The sequence below is a fragment of the Pteropus medius genome, unplaced genomic scaffold (assembly GCF_902729225.1).
Source record: "Pteropus medius unplaced genomic scaffold, Ma_sr-lr_union100, whole genome shotgun sequence".
Classification (NCBI taxonomy): Eukaryota; Metazoa; Chordata; class Mammalia; order Chiroptera; family Pteropodidae; genus Pteropus; species Pteropus medius.
Genome location: NW_024349800.1, coordinates 50677827 through 50703793, shown reverse-complemented (window position 1 = coordinate 50703793; position 25967 = coordinate 50677827). Strand labels below are relative to the sequence as shown.

Below are 25967 nucleotides of genomic sequence, written 5' to 3'. Positions count from 1 at the left end.
GAGTTTTCGAACAGGGTTCTCTAACTTTTTGGTCTCTAAGAGGCAGACCAAAAACCTACTCAACCTGTTTCTCTAGGGTGTGGTTTTTAAATTCTTCGGTCTTAAGATCTCTTGACACTCTTACAAATTATTGAGGACCCCAAAGAACATTAATACATATATAGTTACAGAGATTTACTATATTAGAAATTAAAATTGAGACACATTTGATATTCATTTTAAAATAATAAAACCATTGATTTTAACATTTTTATGAAAAATCACTTTCTAAAAAAATGAAATGTAGTCAGAATGACATTGTTTTATTTTTTTTGCAATTTTTTAAAATGTCAAGTTTAATAGAAAACTGGATTATTACATTTGATTCTGCATTCAATCTGCTATGAAATATTGCTATGGTTGAAGAATGTGAAGAAATCCAGCCTCATGACTGATATGTAATTGGAAAAGAAAAATGTTTTAACAGACCTCAGATAACCGTGGGTATCCGTCTTCAATTCCACACCAAAGTTCAGCAAGTGATAGTTTTGTAAAGGTTAGTTGCAATGTGGAATCTAAAATCACAGTTTGTTCTGTTATTCTAAAATCTGTTGATCTGTTTTGCACTTTGAATGGATCTTTTACCCATTTGTGATTTTGTGACTTCGATGTCATTTGGAAAGTATTAGTTCACTGAGATATGTAGATGTTCTAAATGTTGACAAATTTTATTATACAATATCGAATATCAAATATATCTATGCCTGTGTATCTATTTCTATCTATCTTAGTATTTTTGATTTTTCAGAAATCTTTAAGGATTGGGAAGCTGTTAAGCTTGTGGTGGCAGATTCACCTATTTCAAAATTCTTTCACTTAAAAGCTCAAATTTTATAACTGTTAATACTGTCAATTTTTTCTAAAGTAACAGGTTCACCTTGTTCATTTTCAAGAAAATTCCCAAATCTAAATAACCATAGTTTGTCTGTCAGTTGTACTCTTAAATGGTTTTCCTCTTTTCTTTTAAGCTTTTGACCTTCACCTATTTCTTAAATACACACGAAAAAGTAGCTAGTTCAGTTCATCACTCAAATAAGTACACAAATGCTTTTTCTCTAAATAAGTAGTGTACTTCCATATGCAGAAGTGTTTTAGATGTAAAGTCCCCATTTTGTCACACATCCTAAAATGACAGGTACTCAGGTATCAAGATTCAAAATGAATCATAGGCCTAAGTGTAAAATACAAAATGATAAAATTCCTATAAAATATCAGGAGAAAATCTAGATGACTCTGGATATGACGATGACTTTTTAGACACAAACACCAAAGGCATAATCTATGAAAGAAATAATTGATTAAATGGACTTCATTAAAATTTTAAAAATCCGTTCTGTGAAAGACGCTGTCAAGATAATAAGACAAGCCACAAACTGGAAGAAAATATTTACAAAAGATATATCTGATAAAGGATTGTTATCCAAAATATACAAAGAACACTTACTTCAACAATAAGAAAATGAACACCTGATTAAAAAATGGGCCAAGAACTTACTAGTCACCTTACCATTTACAGATGGCAAATTAACATATGAATGCTCAACATCCTCTATCATTAGGGAAATGCAAATTAAAAGAGTGAAATACCACTAAAAACCTATTAGAATGGCCAAAATCCAAACACACTAAAACTACCAAATGCAGGCCAAGTTGTGGAGCAGCAGGAAGTCACATTCATTGCTAATGGGAATGTAAAATGATACAGCCACTTTGGAAGACAATTTGACAGATTCTACAAAACAAACATACTCCTACCATACAACCTAGCAATCACACTCCTTGCTCTATCCAAATGAGTTGAAAACTTATGTCCACACAAAAACCTGCACACTGATGTTTATTGCAGTTTTAGTCATTATTTCCAAAACTTGGAAGCAACCAAGACGTCCTTCAATAGGTAAATAGATAAAATAAGCTGTGGTATAACCAGATGATAGAATATCATTCAGTGCTAAAGAAATGGGCTATCAAGCCGTGAAAAGACATGAGGACACTTAAAAGCACATTACTGAAAAAAAGCCAATCTGAAAAGTCTATATACTATATGATTTCAACCTCCAGACATTCTGGAAAAGGCAAAACTATGGAGACAACTTTCTGTTGTTAGGGTGGGGAGAAAGGGATGAATGTGTCGGTCACAGAGGATTTTTAGGACAGTGAAATCACCTTTATGATACCATAATGGTGAATACATGTCATGATACATTTGTTATAACCCATAGAAAGTACGACACTAATGTAAACTATACATTTTAGGTGATAATGATGTGTCAGTGTAGATTCATTGATTTTTAACAAATATTCCACTCTGGGTGGGATGTTGATAGTGGGGAAGGTTGAGAATATGTGGAGGCGGGGGGTATATGTTAACTCTCTGTACTTTCCCTTCAATTTTGTTATGAACCTAAAACTGCTCTAAAAAGTCTAAAAATAATTCATGAATCAAAAACTGATACAATTGCAAGGAGAGAGAAAATCTATCTTTGTAGTTGAAGATTTCAGTATTCTCTCAATGATTCATAGAGCATGTAGACAGAAAAATCAGTAAAAATATGGACAACATAAACAACTTTATCCACTAAGTTGACCTAATTGATATTTATGCTACATTACCTCAACAGCAGCAGAATACATGTTTTTCTTTTCAAAAGCACATAAAATATCATGGGGCCATATAACACATCTTAATACATTTAGAAGGATTCAAGTCGCACAGAGTATGTTCTCTGACTACAATGGAATTAAAATAGAAATCTATAAGAGGAAGATATCTGAAAAGTCTTCAAATATTTGGAAACTAGATAACACACCTCTAAATTGCACATGGGTCAAAAGAAATCAAAATTGAAATTGAAATGAAATGAAATAACATATCAGAATTGCTGGGATTCTACCAAACTAGTACTTAGGGGGAATTTTATGGTACTAAAAACTTATATTTGAAAAGAATAAAACGTATTATGACATTGGCCTCCATATTAAGATATTAGGCAAAGAAGAACAAATTAAACCCAAAATACGCAAAAGAAGTGAAACATAGTAATAAGTATCAGAGTGGAAATCAATGAAATAGAAAACAGAAAACCAGTAAAGAAAATCAAAGCATCGAAGGCTGGTTTAATATTTTGAGGTCAATCGACATAAAGAAAAATCATGTCAAATCAATACATGAAAAAAGGTAGTTGACAAAAGTTTAACATTCATTCCTAATTTAAAACAACAACTCTCAGTGGGTAATAGTAGGGAGCTACTTCAGCCTGATGAAGGCATCTAGGAAAAACCTTTAGCTAACATCACACTTAAAATGAAATACTAAATGCTTTCTCTGCACAATCAGAAACAAAGATGTCCACTCTCACCACTTCTATTCAACAATGTACTAGAGTTCTAGACAGTGCAGGTGAAAAAAAAAAGTTATCCACAATAAAACCTTCTGTCTTTGGAAATAACACTGTCATCTATATAGAAAACCCAAAGAAGCCACTGAAACTAGTGAGTTTTGCAAGTGTGTTTAGCAAAATCAGTATAAAAATATAAATTAAATGGTTATGTCCATCGATTAACACTCAGAAACTGAATGAATTTAAAAATTTTTAAATCGTCACTTACAGCATCATTTATTTTTTTTAAAGTAGGTTAAATCTGACAAAAGATGGGGTTAGATCTATTCGCTGAAACCTACAAGGCAATGCTGAGGAAATTAAAGAATATGTAAATAAATGGAAAGGTAGATTAATGGCAAATACTAAGATCTCAATTCTATCCCAATTGATATATATCTTAAACACAATCCCAATTAAAATCCTGTTCTTATAGAAACTGACCACTGATTCTATAATTCATGTGGAAATCAAATGAATTATAGCCTATCCAATTTTGAAAATGAAGAACAAAGTTGGTGGACTAACACTACCTGGTTTTAAAAGATTTATAAAGCCACAATAATTAAGATAATGTGGCATTGGTGCAAAGATATAGAGATATGTACATTTCCACCAGCAGTGTACAGGGTTTCCAATTTCTCTACATCCTGGCCAATACCGTTGTTTTCTTGTTTCTTAATAACAGCTATTTTAATGGGTGTGAAGTTGCATCTCATTGTGGGTTTTGATTTGAGTTTCCCTGGTGATTAATGATACTGAGCATCTTTTCATGTGCTTGTTGGCCATCTGTTTATCTTTGGAGAAAAGCCTATTCAGGTTCTTTACTCATTTTTACTTTCGTTGTTGAATTCTAAAAGTTCCTTATACATTCTGAATATTGATTTCTCCTGAGATACACTTGCAAATATTTTCTCCCATTCTGTAGGTGTAGGTTTGCCTTTTCACCGTTGATATCCTTTAATTCTTAATGAAATCCAATTTACCTATTTTTTTCTTCTATACTTTTGGCATCATGTTCAAGAAAACATCGTCAAATTGAATTATGAAGCTTTCCTGTTTTCTTCTGAGTTTTTATAATTTTAGCTCTTGATGTTTAGGCCTTTGATCCATTTGAGTTAATTTTTGTACATGGTGTAGGATACGGGTTCGATTTCATTCTCTTTCATGCGGATATCAAGTTTTCCCAACATTTATTGAAAAGACTCCCCTTTCTCCATTGACTAGTCTTGGCACCCTTGTCAAAAATCATGACCTTATATGCAAGGGTTTATTTCTGGGCTTTCTTCTGTTCTGTTGGTCTATATTATCTGTTTATGCCATTACCACACAGTTTTGATTACTGTAGCTTTGTAGAATGGCTTTTTATTTTTAAATACACACACTCTGTCTCACATTGAGTTCTTTTAATTGTCTTCAAGTGTTGCATGAGAGACCGGCACTCTCTGTAGTGCCCAAATTTAGCCAGAACCCAGGGACAATTGTGCCATCAGGAACAGGGGAAGGTGCAACAAATAGTTAAGTTATTCAACATGGTGTATGGTTTCTTTCAAAAAGAAAAGGCATAGTCGCTAGATTAAAACTGTATGCCTTTATTCAACATAAAATGAGTCACTAAAATACAGTTTGTCCATGTGCAGAGACATTATTATACATTCAATTCTGAAGAAAGTCGTTTTATACAACCAATTAAAGGAAAAGTCTAAAAGTGAGAGGAATAAAGACAATATTGAGAGGGAGCTAAAAGGCAGAGTTTTACCTGTCAAAGTGCTAAGGCCTATGTGCACAAAGATTTTAGAGTGAACAAGACCAATATAAGGTCATTCATTCCATTCTGATTTCTCTTGGTGCTGGTGAAAGTCTTACAGTGTGATGCAATGAGTCACATAATTAAGATGGTTTTTGAAATAATAGGTCGTAGCGCTTACGGCTAAGAGGAAAGTTTTTAAGTTCTAGAGTTTCATTTGTCATGTACTCTAGATCTATCAGGGACTCCAGACATTTCATGGATTCTCTTAAGAACAAACGTGTCCTTCGATCAGTAGTTTATCATCAGAGAACAAATTATCAAATCCTTCCCAGCTCAGGAGCCTTATGCAACACAAAGTAAATCAAATTTGAGACTCTGGAAGAGGTTCCTTAATCTAAAGCTTATGCAGTGATTACATAAATGTTCAGCTGGGATCACTACTGAATGCTCCAAATTGCTATTGCCGGAAAATCTAAACTGGAAAGAATTGCTGACTTAGGGTCAAAGTCCAACTCCATCATTTCCAAGCTCTAGGTACCTGACAACATTAGACACTGGTTTTTGAAAAGAACTGACCCAAGAAATGTAGAATTTGATGTATCACACTTTCCATAGGAAGAACATAGGCTGTGTGTAAAATAACAGTTCTAAAATATCTTCAGATATTTTGATAGCATTCATTGCATTGCTTTTTTTGGGGGGGGGGGTTAGTTTGAAATACTTAAAAAGAGGGCCCATGATTAAAGTTAATAAAATGAAGTGTTGACTGAAGTTAAAGTGTTTATGAGCCAACATCTGCGTATCTTAATGTACACAAGTGCACAACCCTAAATCGTGATCAGCAGCTAAAGCTGACACTACAATTCAATAGAAAACCATTACTTAGTCCACAAAATGTCTCAAATCAAATTCCATGTTCCACTCATGACAATTCGACATTGTTATTGGAACCCAAAATCTTTAAAGAGAATAATCCCAAGTTTTCTTAAATCTATCTTAAATCCAATTTTGGGTTTACCTTTCTTCTCCCCTAGGCATTCTCTTGTTTTTGCAGTCAAGATGAAAATCATCTGTTAATATCCTAGCTTCTTCTGAGTTTGAAGAACCAGTTAAAATGAGTTCGAAGTTACTCTTCAGGAGAACCCAATATCTAGTCAATGACCATCTCCAGCTCTCTTCCAGGTTCAATCTGTCCTTCCTGTTAAAGAAAATCTCGCTAGGAGATTCTCCTTGTATGTTAAGACTGAGCTACATGGCGGTATAGAGATCCCTTAGTTTATATAGTCCTCATGAAAGAAATCCAATCTGCCATTTAAGGTCACCGAGTATTAGGAAAATATAGGATTACCCATCCTCCTACTTCCTGGACAGAGTTGAGACTGAGTTACATACTGGAATATACCTAACACTTCTTTGAAAGGTGAATATGGGCATTTTTGGCATACAGAATTCAAGTTGCAAATCCAGTCATCCAGGATGGAGATAAATGACAAAGGAAATTCAAGAATAAGCACTGACAAAATACAATGATTTATGCTTTTAAAAACTTCTACCAGAAAGTCTTAAAGAATGAGAATTTAGGCCACTAAAAAAGGCTAGGGGGTTCTGCTGAAGACTCTTTTAAGTTCTGTGACTTACAGAAAAAAGCCACTATATTAGAAAAAACCACTAATTTTATCCATTATGGAGGAAAAAAACGGATGCAACCTCTTCAGTGATATACTTCCTTCCCACTAGACCACCAGATAAAGATATGTTTTTTTTTCTTTTTAGCTTCTTTTGGGTTATTATTTGAAGGAATTAGTTGAACCTAAGATAAAGCATCTTTACTGATATACTGACCAGACATAATGCAAAGGGATTGCTTTTGGCCAGATTCTCTCAATTTAGATAATATTAAGAGATTTCTTGAAATTTCTTTTAAAAACCCTGAATCTTCCAATGATAGTTCTCAACAGCGGTAAATCTTATTAACATGGCTCCTCACTTCCACATTGTTGTTTCATCTAAGGGCAATGCCTTTCTTCTTTCTTCGTGGTTTGTCACAGTTTAGTTCAGTGCCTCAAACACATCTATAACTCATTTACACTTAAACTTCCAACACATGTTGGTAAATGTGTAGCACGTATTCCTCATTGAGCCCTGACCTAGACACATGCTGTATGGTTAGCAAGACCATTCAGTTTGCATGGCTGCTTCTGTTTATCTGTGCATAGCCAGGGCTTTAGTGCAGTGCTTAGCACGTAGGTGTTTGAATATTTGAATTAGTAAATAACATGATTTGTACACAAAAACAGCTAGAAACATTATGCAAAATCTGATTTCTGAAGACCACTTGTTGTCAAGTAGTGTCAAAAACAAAGGACACAGATTTCTAAGACTGTGATGTCAATAAAATTGGGGACTCGGGTGAAGCTGTGTTCTGGTACATTGCTTTCTCACACAACTGCAGACCAACCAACCGTACCTTTAGGCTCCTGTGTCATTATCTGAATATAAATTTTTCTTCCAGTGAGGTAGGCAGCCAACTTAGATAAATATGTACCAGGAAGGGGTAGAGGAGGTCTACTGTAAATGGTCCATGGAATGCTTCACATACATTTAAATATTTCACCTTCATTCCTTTCATGGGAATTATGAGAATGCAGATGTTCCCTGAGACTTAAGAATTTCCTTCAGAAATAGTATATTTTCAGTAAAGATTTAGAGTTCTGTTCTTTTGGATGGCTAACCTATCTCCGACGTCTTTGGGCAACTCGATGTTTGAAATGTCTTTGAAAATAGTAAGGCTGTCTTTTAAAAAGTATTCCATCTATCCTTATTAATTTCAAAATATGCTATTTTTATCAGTGAGAACCACCACAGCTGAGCAATTTGGGAGAGAACTAGTGAACTACAATAAAAAGTCAGTTTCATGGGTCATTAAGATACATTTTTGAAATTTTGACCTTATTTTCTTTCAGGTCATCTATAAATCTATATATTATTCTTTTTTAAAGAATGGGCTGTATACCTTTATTTCCAAAGACTATCTAGGTATCATTTTGCTTCCTCAAGCATATCCTAAAAACAAGTATTTACAACCACAAAATTACGTTCTAGGACATCAGGATTCCAGATTATCTCTAGGTAAAAGACTATGGACAATTAACGTCTACTAACTTTTCTCATTTTCACAAATGCCCTTCTAGACACTAGGGAGATCAAGATCCAAGTTCACCTAGCTCTTCTACCGCTCCAGATCAGGGACATTAAAAAAAAAACAAAACTGGCTTTGAAACTCATTTCTCAGAGAAAAACTGGAAAACAGGAAAAAAGCGTCCTATTACCTTCATGAGATGATTTCTTCACATAGCCCTGGCCTGGAAGGCACTGGTAGTGAATGTTTGCTAATGAATTATTAACCACTGTGGAGAAAGAAAAACATATTTTCCCCTTGACATATTTTCTTACCATTCTTTGTTTTAGAAGCAAACAATGGGCATATTAAAAAAAAAAAAGTTTTTTTTGTTTTGCTTTGTTTTACTTTCCCAGTGACATCAGGTGGTGAAGAGATAAAACAGTTCAAAGGTAAAAACAGAGTCGCACAGATTAAGAGAATTTAATATTTTACTAGAGTTCTCAAAGAAATATGTTACCCTGATTTATCACCAAAGTACTCATTTTACTCCCTTCTGTACAATCTGTGGTAATCTTAGTAATATAAGGCAACAAACTGAGGGCCCTTACCCACGCCACTCTCAGATGTATGTCAGACCTCAAGATTCACCAAAAACTCCAAAGTTTTTATTTTCACTTTAATTATCTTTTACTTAATAAAATGAAAAATAAGAATATATGAATACATACAATCTATATACATATATTTATTGCAAATACTTAAAATTCTTATGTAAAATGATTTTTCTATATTTGTGAAAAAATATGACTTTTTAAATGGTGTCGACACCAACTTCTCTGTACATACCCTCAATTCCAATGTTAACAATTCCTTTAAAAAGGCAAAAGACACAAAAGTTTAGCATTTACCAAACCAGTCTGTACAAACCTTAACAGCCAGAAAGAAAAAAAATAGCTTGCAGTAAATAAGTCAATTTTCTTTTAAAATCAAAAACTCCAAAACCATTCCCCTTATTGCATTTTTTTGGAAATAACCTAAGTGTCTTTAGAGTAACTTCCTCTGAAATCATTTGTGCCTTAACGGTGAGGTCCTACATCAAACATACCATATGTGAGAAATTCAGTCTTTCACTGTCACTTTTTACATAGATATTAAAATATATATTACTTAAAATATATTACTGGAAAGGTATTTTAAAATTGATCTTTAATAGCTGTATCAAATGTAAAGCATTAAAAAAAATAAAGTCACCAAGAATCTATGAAGATCTTACTTCCAACTTTAGGAAATGTTTTACCTACTGTTTTCTTTCAATAGTTATGTAGGTATTGAAACATGGTAGGAAATATCCCTGCCCATTATCATGTTTCTCAGTCTCTTTGGACTATTCTATAAATTGAGCTGAAAACTACCCTCGGCCAAGTTTTTTACTTAGCACATCGTTGTAAAGCAACGGGGAGACTTTCCCTCATTGCTGTGAAGTGAAACCAATAGGTCAGAGAAAACCACCCTGGCACTGCTCATAGATAATAAGTTGCAGAAATAAATAGCAGTGTACTGACCAGAGACAAGCCCCACCCCCCCAACATTATTATAACAAATCATTTCACCCAAGAGTGTTTTTAAAGACTCTAAGGCAGAGAAAGGCAATACTAAGCAATTAGGATGGTGACTGTCAGGTCACTAATATGTAGGAATTTATACCTTCACCTAGAAGGCAATGAGGTCTGCCTTTGGTTATTTATTTAAATGTGAGATAATTCCTGAAACATATCCATCTGTGTGCCTTCCCAGCCTACCATGCAAGTATGCTTCCCCTACCCCAAGACAAATTTCACATCTGTCAGATTTTATCCTTTAAAATGTGACATGGGATACCACAGATAGCTTCGGTATCCTGAGCACAGGGCTGAAGGAATAAAAGTAGAGCAAACACCTCCAGGTTATTTGGCTTTATTTTCTACTTAATAGGATGGAGAATTTTAATCAAAATTCTTTAAGATTTAACATTCAGGAAGCCTTCTCTGCTAGACAACTTAGCATATTTGTGAGACTGAGATGATATAGTTAATGCTACCTGCCCAAGGTGACCTGCAGTGGAGGGTATGTGAAGGCTTGAGAGGCACACCCTGGAGGTGTAATGCCTGACTAGTCACTGGAAATAGTGCAACTTAGTACCATAAAAAGAATCTTAGCGCTTACTAGAAAAATTTTGGACTGAATTGAAAAGTAAAGTAATTCTGAAAACCTACGATAAAAATTGCTTTAAGGTTACTGGAATACCATATTCTAATAATTAAAAGATTTTCTTGTTCCTAATGCTTCATTTTCAAAAGGCCCAGATTGTATTTTTTTTTTTCTGTTCAGCTCGTAAGATGAGCAACTTTCTACTTGAAACCACTGTTTTGAAACAAACTGATAAATAGAATGTATTCAATTTCCTATTGACCTACGAGAACCTAACTATTCTCTCATCTGGACAATATTGAGGCAGTGTACCTATTTGACAATTTGTTTAAAGGGCATTCATAAATGCAAATATTTGATTAGCTGGATATTATTTAAGAAAATCTGGTTAATAGTAATGCTTAGGACCATCTGCAAGAGCTTGGGTCAAGATGAAGAGGCACGATATGGTTTGCTGTCTAAATGGACACGGAAATCCCTGATGCCTTTCCTCCTTTCCTGATTAGTCTGTCCATCCTCAGATTAAGGGAATCATAGAGGAGAAACTCCTTATGATGGGAAAGGTGCAAAGAAATCACTTTAATTAATTCAAATTGGTAATTAATGTTTAGCATGGCGTCAGTTCTGAAACCCCCAGCCACAGGTCTTTTTTCATCTAAGGTTCTGAAATTTTGGGAACAGAGCCATGGTTTCTGTTTCCTACTGGTTCTTGGCTGGAGAACTTCAACTTTATCCTTGGATCCTTGCAGGTTTCATATCTCTTAGCTATGTGTGTGCTGGAAGAAAAGGCAAGTTAGAAGGACATCTAATTGTCCTGGCTGAAACTAGAACACAGATATTAATCTTATATTTACCTTGGGCCAGAAAAGAAACAGAAACAAAAAATGAAAAACAGTGAAGTAATAAGTTTCTTAGGGAGTCTGAGAAAGAAGTGTTAAAAGAGTGTATAACGTGGAGGGTGGAGAGGAGGATAGCAGAATGGGGGCAAAGCAAAAATTATTACTACCTACTTTCTCCTAATCTGGAATGTGACTTAACAAGTTACACTGCTCTGCATGGTGTAAATATCACATCCTGAATATTAAGTACAACTACAACTGGACTAGGTTACAGTAGTGTTTTTACTTTACACACTTGAAATCAGGAAACTTGAAATCAATATGCAAATGGTGCACATTGACAACACTCGATTTTTAAATATCAAATTTTGGTAAATTGTAGATGTTCTTTAACCATGCCTTAAATATATGTACTCAAAAATTCTTTAGTCACTAGATACAGATTAAAAACACAACAAAAAAGAATAAACAAAAACAACAAAACTCTGGAGGTAATTTTTCTCCTTTCTAGATGTTCCCTTGGATATTCACTGAAGCCCCTTTTTATCAGAAATTTCTAGTGCACGAACAGCAGTAATCCAAGAGGGGACATATTTTTTATATCGGGAAAAGTATATGACTTTCATTGTGTGCGTGTATACGTGTGTGCATATGTGTGTTCCAAATAACACATGAAAAGATTACTCCATACTCTTTAGATGCCTGGGAGGCCGAACCAGGTTTAACGGAATGGGCAAATGTGGCATTAATGAGCTTTTCTACCTGCAGCAACAGCTGACTACAGAACATTAAAAGTAATGGGTTGAGAGAGAAGAAAAAAGAGGCTATCTTGTTTCTAATATTAAAATTCTTTTCCAAAGTTCACGTTCAGTTTAACTGTTTCTGCACCTTTACTCCCCTTGCCCAACAAAACACATGGTTCAAGTCACCCATTTCTAACACTTCTCTTAATTTAATATTAGTATTTCAAACCTGTTTGCAAGCTCCCATGAATAAGTAATTGTATATTATTGCTAGAACTGTTGCCCTGCCCCAAACTACGTAGTACAAGGCACCGGAGAGCATACCCTTCAAGGCCCACACCCACTGTTTCAGGGCAGGGGAGTGGGGTTAGGGAACAGCAGGGATCCACAGATTGCCAGCACAGTGCTTGGCAACTGTACTGGTTGATGGAAGCCAAGAACCAAGAGCTTTCATAGTTTGAAGTACTAGCTGTGAAATTAATGCCTTATCAAAAATCTGAACTTAAGAAGGTTCCATCTAAAGTAAAGGGACTGAGTAAATCCTGAATCCAAATTCTGCAAAGGCTGAATAATCCAGGTAAAGCCTACAGTCAGATGGTCAAGACATAATCAACATGAATGGTCACTTCTCCAGACCATTCCTTCACTCTTCCTAGCCTCTTAGGAAATGACAGAAGGGAGACAAGCTTCCTTTCGTCACGCATGGCATTTAACTTTTCTCAGAATCACATGAAGTGGAACATAAATCTGAATTTAAATAATACATTATTACCTAAACACTTGGAAAAATGTTAAAACAAAATGTGACATATTTACATGATTTTGTAAGTGCAAACGTCACAATTTCATAAAGTCTCGCTCGACTAAGACTATACAAGGTGCTCTTCCTCTAAAATGTAAGATCTGTACTCTGTATTCCTGATTAAGTAACAGCTGTCTCTTAAGACAATTGAAACCTACTTGTTTATTTCTGTGATTCCAAAAGGACGCAAAAAACAAATCTCGTCAACCCTTCCCTTCCTGCTTCCTTTACAGTGTGTTCTTTCTAGTCTCGTTACCGAACGACAAGGCACGAGACACACAGTTTAGAGGGGCCAATGCAATCATCGTGGCAGAACGCTCCACACCCCTTGCACATGATCATGGCTTTCAATCGGCAGTAACATTTTGAAGGCGTGTCCTCTATGCTGTTCTCTTCAGGAAAGGCCTGAACAGGAATGGTCTGGCCATGGCTGCTGGGATTCATAGCTTGGCTAGCAGGGATGGTAGTGACAGTCACTGAAAAGGACATGACATCACCTACGTTACTAGATACCTGGCTACAGTCAGGCATCCCCGGTACGGCAGAGTTACGGTCCATGTCTGATGAGGTGGAGACATTGATCATGCCTCTGTAGCTTGGCCCAATCTGAGTGGGGCTTCCATACAGCTTTGGGGTTTGCAGTGGTGGAAGGAGGAGAGGCTGATGGGTGGGACTGTCTGCAGGTGGAGGAAGAGCAGTAGAACTGAAAAGCTCGGGGCTGCTATGCATTGTTTTACCTCTCACTGCATGAGCCATTTGCTTCTGTGCTGCCTGAATAAAATCTCTGGCTAGGGTCTTTTCATCGAATGCTTGGCCTCTAGTGAACAGATAATTCTCCTTGCTTAAAGTGGTTTGCTCATGCACTGGTGTCTCTGCCTTGACATTCTTTTTAGCTAAACAATCATTGGTGGATAGGGTTTCTCTACTGTGGGGTCCTGAACTTGCTTCACACTTGCCAGAACTCTGGGAAGCCCGGGGCTCCTCCTTCACCGTGACAGATTCTTGCTCATCACCAGTACTTTCCTCATCAGTATCTTCTTCTTTGCTGCTGCTACTGTCTCCTATTGCATTTTTACAGTCTGTGTATCCCATTTTCAAGGCCTCACTGGGGCTACTCAGACAAAGCCGGTCATCGGGGTTTAGAGAATGGGTCCTCCTAAAGCTCTCTGAACCCCGGCCATAGGTGGAAATGTTAAGTAAGTAGTGGCCTGCCATTGCAGGCTTCGATGTCCTTCTACCAGCAAAACCCAGCATGAACCTCTGGCTTGTGGAGATATCTTCTAACTGGAAACCTGAGTGAGTAAAGTTGAACTGGGAAGGCTGCACAATTGAGAGAACATTCTGCCTCCGAATATGAACCCTTTGGATGAGAGTCTGAAGGATCTGATCTTGGGTTGCTTTACTCAGTCCTTCTTGGTGTTGGTGTGTGTCAGTGCTAGAGTCCCTCATATCCTTACCTGAAAAGAGTGGAAGGGGTCTCGGAACCTGGGGGAGATGCTTACTTTGCAAGGTTTTACCCAGTTGCTGTACAGCTGGATGAGACTGCCTCTCATGAACTTCCTCTCTGGTGCTGTTCTCTGTTACGTTGGTGCCTGTGGGTGCTCCTGGCCCTGGTTCCTCTTTTGTAGTCAGTGGAACAGTTTTCATTTCGACTTTGGTGAGAGGTTTAGGCAGAATTTGCTCCATGGGCACATCTTTGCCCTGGAGCAGCTGAGTGACCAAAGGATTATTAGCAGGGATACTGGAGCTTGGCCGTGAAATGGGTCCATTCATATTTGAAGAAGTTCCTGGAGTTTTAAGGCTAGGAGCTGCTGGCAAAGTGCTCAAAGATGTAGCTGACCCGGTAGGTGCTACAGTTACACTGACCTGGGGTAGAGAAAGCTTTTCTAAAGTGGCTGCTATTAATAAAGATGTTAAAGGAGAAGAAGTCAGATCCACTGTAGCCCTAGCCGTTGTCTCTGCTGAGACTAAAGGGTTTGGTGTATTCTTACTAGAACCAGCTTTGGGCTCAAGTGTGCCATCAGCCGCAAAATAAACAGGTGAGGCACCTGAGATTAGAGTAGGACCTGTCAGAGCAGAAGGTACTTTCTCCTGCCTGCAATTACTGGGCCCCTGTAGGTGGCTAAGAGAGGCCACTGCGATTGCCCTGGTGGGATTCGGTTTCTCATTCAGTTTCCCTAAAGCTGGTGGGGGTGCGTTACTGTGAGCTGGTGATGGGACACTTGTGCATGCTCCACTGATGGCAGATGTTGGAGGCACTGAGGGGGTTTGCTGTAGTTGTGCTCCAGAGACACTATGAGGCTGTGCCGGGCCTGTGGTCTTGGTCTCAGATTGGGGTTGAGTCTCTGAACCACAGGGTAAAAGCTCTCTCGTACCTCCCCTGCTTCCAGTTCCTGCCAGTTCCAGTGTGGGGCCCTTTCCAGTTTCACTGACTCTGTCTGAGTCTGAACTTCCTCCTCTAGCGGTGTTCCTTTCACCACCCTCTCCTGGACCTTGTCCACCCCCTGGGCCAGGTCCTGGAATGGTCCCTCCAACTGAGGCGGCTGCAGCGGCTGCAGCTGCAGCGGCAGCTGCTGCCCTCTGTGCTTTGACCAGCTGGGCTTTTGCTTTGATGTCTGCAAGAGTTCTGGCTCCTGTTCTGTTAGGACTAGTGATGGAGACTGGAAAACGAGCCCTGGGAGAGACCTGCGATGTAGGAAACGGCATGGGGGAGATTCTGGAGACCGGGATCTGAAAGAAGTGGGGGAGAAAAAACCAACAGAGCTTAGTTTTCATTTATAAGAATAACAAAATCTCATTGACACTTACATGTTTAGAGTAAGGTGACAAAGACGGCAGGTCTCTGGCTGAGAGACCAAACCACAGAGACAGCAACATGATTTTGTTTCCATGTGCCTTCTAACTCTTCTATTGGTGCCAAAGACTCTCTTCCACTCAACATCCACTCTCACCTCAAAACCCCAAACCTCTCTCCAACATCAACTCTCTTCTATGTCACAACTACTCACAAGAGTTTATTATATAGGATACAGACCTTTCTACAGTATCTGCATTTTAAAATGTGTATGTGAGAAGAGAGAGAGAAAGAAAGGAGTAGCATATGACTACTGTCTTTTACTTCTTAGTTTTACTACAAGATCCAGGGGGGAATTCTTGCTCTCTTCTGTTCTATACGTGCACATACACAGACAAGCATATAGGCTGAATTATCGCGAATTACAGCAGCTTCTAGATCACACTGGAAGGATAGCGTGTGATCCACAGGTGGACCCCACTCTGCCCACCCACATGAATCTATATAATATATATAATGTTTACCACAATCATTTTTATCCCTGGTTAGCATTATACTTACCTGTGGAGCTTTTTAAAAATATATATGCTTTGAGTCCCATCCCAAAATTTATAAATTAGAACCACTAGGGGGAAAAAAAATGCTTTTCTAAAAAGATTCTTGTGAGATTCAGATGCAGTATCAGGTTTGAAACCACTGATTTTCAGGTCATAAAATACCATATCTGAAAGGAATCTGACTTCTGTTCAAAACAACCTGAGCTACTGGAATTTAAGAATGCATTAAGAGTCTAGTTAAGCTGGTAGAGTTTAAAGAAGCAAATAAATAACTGTTATAGATGTTGTAGGGCATTTAATTAAAAAAAGAAAAATCAAGCCACTGAGCTCTAAGAAAATGCACGTCATTTTTCTGGAAGTCCTTAAATTAAGAATAATAAAGTCACTAATGCAGGAACAAACAGATAAAACTAGAAAATTAAATATAAGAAAGTAAAAGCACAGCTATTTGGGGGACAATCTCAAGAATAATCTTGAGTGTAACAATACACCTAGCACAATAAATGATACCCATCATAACAACTGAAAATCATTAATAACATGTTGATGAAATAAGGACAATCATTAAAAGTAGTTAAAATCAAAAGTTTTAATACTCATTTTAAGATAAGTTCCAGTTATCTATGTAAACAGCCCTTTTATCTGTTTATGTGGAATAAATGAGACATTATACTTTTTTTTAAGCACATACTACTCAAAGTTGTCTAGGCACTGATAACAGTTTAACTTATCGAGAAGACCTACCCTGTATAGCAGAAGAATTAAGATTTTCTCTTTAAATATATACTGAATGGAAAATATACAATGTGTATTGGAGTTTTCCATCTCTTTCCCTCTCTGCCTCCCCGCCTATATATATATATATACACACACACACACACACACACACATATATCTTACATACATATCTAACATATATATTATGTTATACATCTATAACATAATGTGGGCATACACACACACACAAACATATATAGATGGGGAGGCAGAGAGGGAAAGAGATGGAAAAATACGTTATAACGTATTTAATAAAAGTCAATTTTTGTTTTTCGACTTAAATTTTGTTTAAAAGGTTTTGTTCTGTTACAAACTAATTTAAGCTTTGTCTAAGAAAGTGAGATTTGAGATAGGGTCTAAGGTAAAAGAGTTAACTAAAGCAACCTCTGGTAGAAAGTCTTTTGGGGGAGAATGAGGAACAAGTAATAGGAAAAAGGTTAAATAATATTAATTTGGTCACCGTGAAGTTAAGATTTTAGTGTCGAGCCTCACTGGATGAGGAGAAAGCAAAGTGAATATGTAATTCAGTTCTTTATAGCTGAGAAAACAGAAATGATAGATCTTACCCAATGGCACACATCTGTCATTTATACAAAGTAAAACCTAAACTGTAATACAGCTCTTGGGTCTGGAGATAAGTTGTGAATGACATTCATTAAAAGAAAGATTTCTAATATTTTTATAAGAATAGTAAAAAAGATTGTCATATAAATCAGAATCTTTGGTAAAGCATGACAGTGTATGTTAATGGGATAAAAGTATTGAAAAATTAGAAAAAAGAGATTCCTTGGTGCTGAAACCATAAGAAATAAAAAGTAATGAACAACATCATACTATTAGTAATAAGAAGCAAAACAAGAGAGGAGTCACATGGTGTGCAAATGGGTCAGGTACAAGTAAATGATCTTTCCTAGGGGTATTTCCTGATAGAACTAACTGGTTCATCTAAGTTAAATAAAAAAGGGAAAAAAGTAGTTCTATTTGGCTTATTTTTCTACTTATATCCTAATGTAAATGAGTAATACCCAGCGCCTGGGCTCACAGAAGACACAACAGTATTAATAAATACTATTAATAAAACATATCAATAAATAAATACTACTTATTAAATGAATAAACAGACCACAAACTGATTTAAGCACAGCCCCCAAGTATTAATAAACCTTTAGAAGTAAAAATGTGTTTGGGTTTTCAAGGGCTTACTACTGGTTTGATGCAGTCTTTATATACTTAGAGACACAGCTATAAAAATTTAAAAGACTTGACATGTAGCAATATAAAGTTAAAATGGAAATTAAGGGCATAATCTAAGCAGTAGAACTTAGCAAGGCTACTACATCTTACCAATGTCCTTCAAGTAATCAGTGGTGACTCATGGTAGCCACAGACATTTCCTTTAAAAGGATGGAACTAAAAAGGTAGCTCTAGACTCACAGGAAGTAACATCAGATCAGTTATGGCAGTAAGAAACGGGCCAAGGTACACTTAAATAGCATGGCTTTTGGTGCAAAGATATGACCTCTTGATCATACCAATGGCCTCCTCATGTTTATCATTATACTTCTTTTTTGGTCACATGAGACAAAAGAATTTCCATAACTGCCTTAAGAGAGAAGAGTAGACAGACAGCAGGGTGGTGGGTGGAGGTGGTTTCCATTAGATATCCAGGTAACTTACCTATTCAAACATCAACGAAGATCTGTAGGAATGCAGTTCTAAATGGCTATTCATAATTTTGTTAACATAAGATCACAGTTACAAGCATATTGAATATATATGAAACTGCTTCTGCATTAAGAAATAACACAAATTATTTGAAATTTGGTACATATGACCAGAAACTTAGTGTTCAGACCATCTCTCTTTTTCAGTTCTTTCCATTCTCTTACCTTGAGAGGTGGTACTTTTTGCACCTGGATTCTGTCCCCTCTATTGAGAAAGGGCTGTGGCGAGACTTGAAATGGCTGCTGGTGCTGCCGATTCTCAGTGACACGCGGCCTTTTCTCCCAGCTCATAGAAACCTCTTCTTGGGTGAGAGAAGACTTCCTCTTGAGGCTTTCTGGGCTGTGATCAACCAGAGTTGACGGAGGCTCTTTCACAGCGGTCTCCTGTGGACCTGCTTCTACTGTGGGCTTCGTTATCGATTTTTCCACTCCAGGACTCTTGGGTTTGCTTGGAGATGTAACTAAAGCTTCTTGGCTTTCATTTTTGTTATGATTAGAAGCTGTAGTGCGATGATTCTCTTTCTCAGACTCCTGTTCAGCAGAGGCAACTGGCTTCTGCTCTAAGACATCCTCATCCTTTGGGCACTTGATGGGAAGAACGCTGCTAAGCTCATTTGTATCGCTAGTTGAGGAAAGTAAGGGCTCTGTGGATTTGGAGTTTGGCTGCATGTTATCTTGGCTTTCGTGCTCTTCTTTTCTGACTGGTGATGGCATATGTACTATTTCTTCTTTAGACTCTAACTGGGGAATTACTGGGACTATACTAACAAGAGAGACCTCTGAAGGAAGCATGGATTTTGGTTGCTCAGCTGGGGTTTTCTTTACTTTGGGATCACTGGGTGAAGCTGTCAATTTCTTTGAATCCTCAAGGCTCAGGCCAGAACTAAAAGGTGGAAGGAACAAATATTATAGATGAGAAATGGCCCATGTTATTGAAGGCATTATGAGAGATAATGTATATGGCAATGCCTAGAAGAACTTGACAATAGGTATTCTTCATCTATTATCTTTACCATTATCATTATTAGTGAAGGTTTAGGAGCCAGATTCAAATTCCGGCTCTATATACACTATCCATGTGATATTAAGTGACTAGCCTTCTGTGCCTCAATTTCTTCAACTGTACATTGAAGTTAATCACTTCACAGTGCTACTATGATAATTAAGCTAATGCATATAAAGTACTTAGAACAGTACCTAGCCCGTAATAAAAGCTCAATAATGGCAATTATTATTATTACTTCCTGTTATAAAGGGGTCACACAGTCTAGGGACAGGCATCACAGACTACCCACAAGGGAAGTGAAAGAAGGCCAAGGCCCATGTACCCCGAGATGGTGGTGTTGGACTGTGATCAACTCTGCTCTGCAGTACCTGCAGAAAGGCTGGCCCGAGAAATCTAGAGGACCCAGAAGGGATAGTAGGAAAGCTGGCTGTCAATGTTCTCCAGAGGTCAGGAAGTACAACTCTTGAGTTTTTGGAAAGTGTGTTTAAATTTCACGTGGCATAGCTCTAAAATTCTGAGATTGAGTGAATCTCAGCTATTCTGGGAGTGAAGGCCAACTGGGATTTTCACGGTGTGTTCTGGCTAAGAGAGAGGCTACTCTGTAGGCTCATTAGAGACTCCTTCTAATGTTTTAGAATATTGGTTAACAGGCAAAAACAAGGTAGCCCTCTTTGGTGACTTTAAATAATCAGTACTGCACCTCTGAGATGGAATGGCTAAGGATGAAAATGGACAGTAATCAAAAAGTCCTATGAAAGCTGGCAAAAAGTAAGACCTGAAAACTGAAGGACTCATGAACTGTTGCAGTGCTCTACATGCCTAATCAGGAGGAAATGAACAATATTTATGGAATACCTGATATCTGTAATAATGGTCTAAATGTATACACACCATCATTTCATACCAAGAATATAGACAAATCAGTGTATGAGACTCTTAATCTCAATAGGAATCACTTCTTAAATGGCCATGTTGGGGTCAATGAACACTCTTTGGAGATAAGAAGAGAGTCAATAGTTCTCAAGTTGTGGTTATGGCATCTCCTTCAGGGCTGCCATTAGGTATGCAGAAGGAAGGAAGGGAGACTAACAAACAAATATGACTCTGGGTGTTCAATCTGTTTCCAGCTATACAGGTTCTACTGTTACCTATTTAGATGTGCCCATTAAGATTTCATTTAGATTTCATGTTAGAAAAAAACTGATTTAAACCCTTGAGAACAGGGTTTATTATCTGGTTTCAGCCACATACATTTCTCCAAGTGCCTTCTATGGAGGAGAGATTGTTTAAATACGTATCAGATAAAACGGTCCATGTTATAGGATTCTAGGACTCCTTAATGATTCTGGGTAAGTTATATTGTGAGATAATTAACTACTATAAAAAATATACAGAAGTTCAATATTCTTTTATCTTATAAAGTTACTTAGAAGAAAAGCTAATCTATTCACAGAAAGGGACTCTAATGCAAGATAACAAAATCTTTTTTTTTTTTTTTAAAGAAATCATCCCACCCACAACAGTAATATGCTTTTAGGAGGTGAAAATTATGAATGATCCAATTCCATTGCACCTGAGATTCAAAAAAAAAAAAAAAAAAAATTCTCAGTAAAAAAGAACTGGTGAAAAAATAGAAGCTGAAGACTCAATTTTCTGGAAAGACGCTAAGATGAAGCACCACATGACATGCAGAAATTAACATCTGGTTTATAGCGCCTATCTTGACATTACCTCTGACCATAGTAGCTTTCAAAGAATTGTTCTTTCCATGGCTCTACTTTTTTCTCCTTCTCAATCTCTTGACGAATTCTCACTTGCATCTCAGGTGTAAACTCACCTATAACGACAACAACAACAACAAGGATATTCAATAGAAATATGCTGTTTGCAACTTTTAATTATTTGTAAATCTTGAAAGACTCATGAAGGAGTCAGAATACAATTCTATGAAAGCAACAGAAATTTCCCCAAATTCTTCCCTGTAAGGGAGTACCGAAGTGCCATTAGGTGGAATAAAAATACTTGCACACCACTCCATGTAGTTTTCAGAATGCAGCTGAGGTCAACTGGGTCTCTTCTCTGGGCTTTCCTTGTACTATCTGCTTCTTGCTCCAAACATCATATTCCCTACAGATTTATTTCATCACTATTCTTGAATCTGTAATTGCTTTCCACTGGAAAAATACTCATGAGCTTTCAGTAAATAATGCTATGGGGTATTTTATTATTTTAAAGTTCTGTTTCTCTAAAGCAACCTGTGTTTTAGGCCTTTTATGTCTAACTGAACATATTTATGCATAATGAACAGCTGAGGCCCAGATTAAAGGCATTTGAGGTTCCAGTAAAAAGGCAGGGAGTTATTTTGGAGTTGTCAGTTTTCTAATTGTTCCAGAAACTGGACCAGGCTAGTGCCCTAGCATCAAGGCACTTAACATGCCAAAGACCCAGCTACTCTGAATATGCCATTTATTTGCATATACTACCAACCACCTCAGCCCCTCCCACTCCATCAGCAGAGAACAGTCAATGTGCTTGGTATGCTATCTTCAAACCTGTAGCCCAGAAAGACTGCTCCCTTTAATGCTCTAATACCCAGGTCCCCAGGAAATAGAGGTGGAAACGGCAGACTTGAATTAAGACCTCCTGGGAGTAAGAAGAGGGAAAGGCAAAGTTTTAGAGGACAGTCCTGGCATACAAGGAGGAAAAGAATTTGGCTGTCAAAATCCAATTCAGAGTTTCTGCTTTTTTGTTGAGTCTACTGTGCATAACAGAATGAGGAATAAAAAGTACTGAACTCTGTTCGCATGTGTAGTGTTCAAAATTTCTGCTGCTTATAAAAATGTAATCACATGACTATAGGTACAGCACTGACTGCTAATAGGCAAAAAAAGTAACTGATAAAAATCAAGATGTCCTTGTTGATAATACCTACTTTTAAAAATTGGAGGGTTGGAGGACATAAATTCTTTACCAAATTGTTCTTCAAAAAAGATACTGGTAACAGGTGTATTTTAAAATCCTTACGTGATCTCAATTCTTTCAGGAAAAAAGGGGTCTCTGCTCAAGAAAATCTTTAAGAAAGAGAAAGGACTAAAGTAATCAGGGACCAAAGAGAACCCTTCCATACAGAATTCATTCTAAAAAGAAAAATAGGAAGGGAAAACTCAACGATATAAGTTAGCTAGTCAATTAAATTTGTCAATGATCTGACAAAAAGTAACCAACAAATAACCTTCCTAATCCTCTTCTCATAAATTTATTTTAAAGCTTCTCACACTTGTTTTAAGCTATTCTTTGGCAAAACTTCGTGTGACTTTTCAAGTGCTAGTCTTTATTCAATGTGTACCAAATCACAAATGAAAGATGTGAAATAAAAATAATACAGCCAGTAGTTTTAATAATGACTGCATTATTAGAATCACTTAATGTATTAGAATCACTTGAGAGAACTTAAAGAAACAAAACATTGAAGCCCGGGCACCATCCTAGATCAATTAAATCAAATTCACTGAGAGTGGAACCTGGACGTCAGCATTTCTAAAAACACCGCAGGTGTTAAAATGAGCAGTCAGGGTTAAGAACTGAAAATAGTGACTGATACTACATACTATGCAAATGCAATCAATCATTTTTTATACTTTATAATTTACCCTCAGTAAATTTGGTAGATCAGAATTATGGCAAACCAGTGACCACAGTTGGCAATTCTCGGTCATAATCTACATTTATTAAAACACTCTGACTGCCACTGAACTTATACTTCAAATGGGTAAATTTTATAGTATATGAAACATTTCTCAATAAAGCTGTTTTTTAAAAAAGTTCTTAGTGATTCTTTTTACTGTTAGTTTTATTGAGGTTGGGCAGTAATAAAGAGGTTCTATTACTGCTTACCAAACCGTAATTCATAGCACCATAAAATAACTCTAATTCTATACTCTGCTTATTAGGGAGCTTATTAAAATTTCAATCCCTAAGCATTAACCTAGAATTACTAAATCAGAATCTTTAGGAATAGGGCCTAAACATTTATTTCTTAGTTTCTCAGGTGACCTGAAATCCCTAAATAAACATATTGTTGGACCGTCTGGAGCCAAATCTGATTAGGAAAAGAGGAATAAAAGTCTAAAAGTCTTGTAATGTGTTTCATACAGGATAGGTAGGCAACATCCTGTCCTTTGCCTTCCAAAATTATTCAAAGACCCATTGAGGCACAGAGGTGCCAATATGCCCTCATACATATAAGGCAGAACACTTACCTTCTGAGAGTCTTTCCTTCCAGCCTTGGGCCGCTGAAGTGAAGAACTCATTGTTAAGGGCTGAGCCATTTAACTTCATCAGACCATCTGGACCAACCTGGGTCAACGAATAAGCCAAGGAAAGCTTAAAAGCCAAATGTATCATGTGGAATATGACTTCCTTTCTTTTTAAAAAGGAATGTATATATGCATTTAATTTTATAGAAACATGATTATTTCATACCATGCTGCTTATTATGGACCTCTATTTTATAATGTAATAGCATTCTGGTAAGGATAATATAGTAGTACTTTTATAACCATTGGACAGGTTCCAAGAACAAAAAAATATTTGTGTGTAACTAGGTATTTTCTAAAAAGGCTAAAACAATTCACATTTCTACTAGAAATAGATCAAAACACCTTTTATCTTGCGAACAGATGTGAATGTGCTATTTAATTTTTGCCAATCTAATTAGTGGGTTGGAAATGGTAAAAAATACCCTATATCCTGACTACTAGAGTTTTATGCATCTTTTTGAATGTTTACTGAATATTCAGATTTACTATCTGTGAAATGCAAATCTCTATCATTTGCTCACTTGTCTATGAAGCTGCTTGTTTTTATTCTCAATTTGTGAGACTCCTTTCATAGTAACATGTTTTATGTAAAAAATATTCATAGTAACATGTTTTATGTTTTGAAAAATGAGAAAAATATTTCACCCAATCTGTCCATTGACTTGATTTGTGACGTCATGTTGTCTGGCTGAAAAGTTTTAAGAATCTTCTTTGTATTAGATTTTGAATTTCCTGTCTTGGTTTAAAACCGCAAAATCTTATTTAAGAACATAAAACACAAGATCTAAAAAAACCTGGATGAAAACACTTAATGAAATTGCCGTTGTTCCCAAATTTAGTATCTATATTCCTATCAGAATCTCTATGAAGTTTTTTTATTAATAAAATGATCTGAATGTTCATATGGAAAAAAATTTAAAAACTGAGAGAAAAACTGATTTTAATTGCACCTATAAATACATACCACATATAAGTAAATAGAATATATGACAAAGATGCTATTTCAAACTTATGTAGGGCTGGAACAACTGGCTATCTATCCAGCAGAAAATAAAGTTGAATCCCAATTTAAAAGCAATTAAAAAATTTAGGTAACTACTTGATATCCTCGGGACTGAGGAACTCTTTTGTCAACCACTTTACTTTGTAAATCTATCTGAGCCAACATTACTTCTCCCTGTCTCTAGAGGAGAAACTGGTAGACATTGTCTGTAAAGACATAGACTGCAAATATTTTAGGCTTTGCATGCTACATGGCTTCTGTTGCAAGTTCTTAACTTGGTTACTGTAGCATGAAAGAAGCTAAAGACAGTATATAAACTAGTTAGGAGTGCTGTGTACCAATAAAACCTTGTTTACAAAATCAGGCAATTGTGGGGGTGGGGAGGGGGGTTCCATAGTGTAGTGGTTAGCACATCTGCTTTACACACAGAAGGTCCTGGGTTCGCGCCCCAGGTGGAGCCATGGACCATACCCCGGGTGCGCCAGGCCCCGGGTGCACACTGCGAGCGCGTGGGAGGAGACGCCCTGCCTTCAGAGATCTAGTTCTTAAGTGGAGATGACACCATTCGGCACCTTCGGCACCTGGCACTATCCGTAGGTCAGGGGAGGAAGTAGTGGTGGGGGGAGGGGAATCAAAAAGAGGGGGAAAAAAAAAATTCAAGCAGTGGGCTGAAAACAGCCTGAGGACCTTACTTCGTTGTACTATAGAGAATTATCAGAGGAGTAACAGGTTTCCCTATGAGAAGAGGTCATCTAACATTTGCTTGAATATTCCATTGATGAGCAAGATACTCCATCACAAGTCAATCCATTCCACGGTTTAATAGCCTCAACTATCTTAAAAAAATGTTTTGTAACTCCAAATCTGCTTTCTGGAGAAACAAAGAAGTTGCCCTCTTCATATGATAGACCTTCAAATCTGTCCAA

At 36.9% G+C, this 25967-nt stretch overlaps 1 protein-coding gene across 5 annotated transcripts in view; it reads right to left on the bottom strand.

The window, feature by feature from the left end:
- Positions 1–4995: 4995 nt before the first annotated feature.
- Positions 4996–25967, bottom strand: part of ASXL2 (ASXL transcriptional regulator 2) — a 106056-nt gene continuing 85084 nt past the window's right edge. For all 5 annotated transcript variants that reach the window (XM_039887632.1, XM_039887633.1, XM_039887636.1 and 2 more), the window contains 4 exons: positions 23979–24075; positions 21451–21556; positions 18879–19596; positions 4996–15591 (listed from right to left, as the gene is read on the bottom strand). In XM_039887632.1, the coding sequence (XP_039743566.1) occupies positions 13114–15591; positions 18879–19596; positions 21451–21556; positions 23979–24075 (3399 nt within the window). In that variant the 3' untranslated portion in view covers positions 4996–13113. The remainder of the gene's footprint in view (positions 15592–18878; positions 19597–21450; positions 21557–23978; positions 24076–25967) is intronic.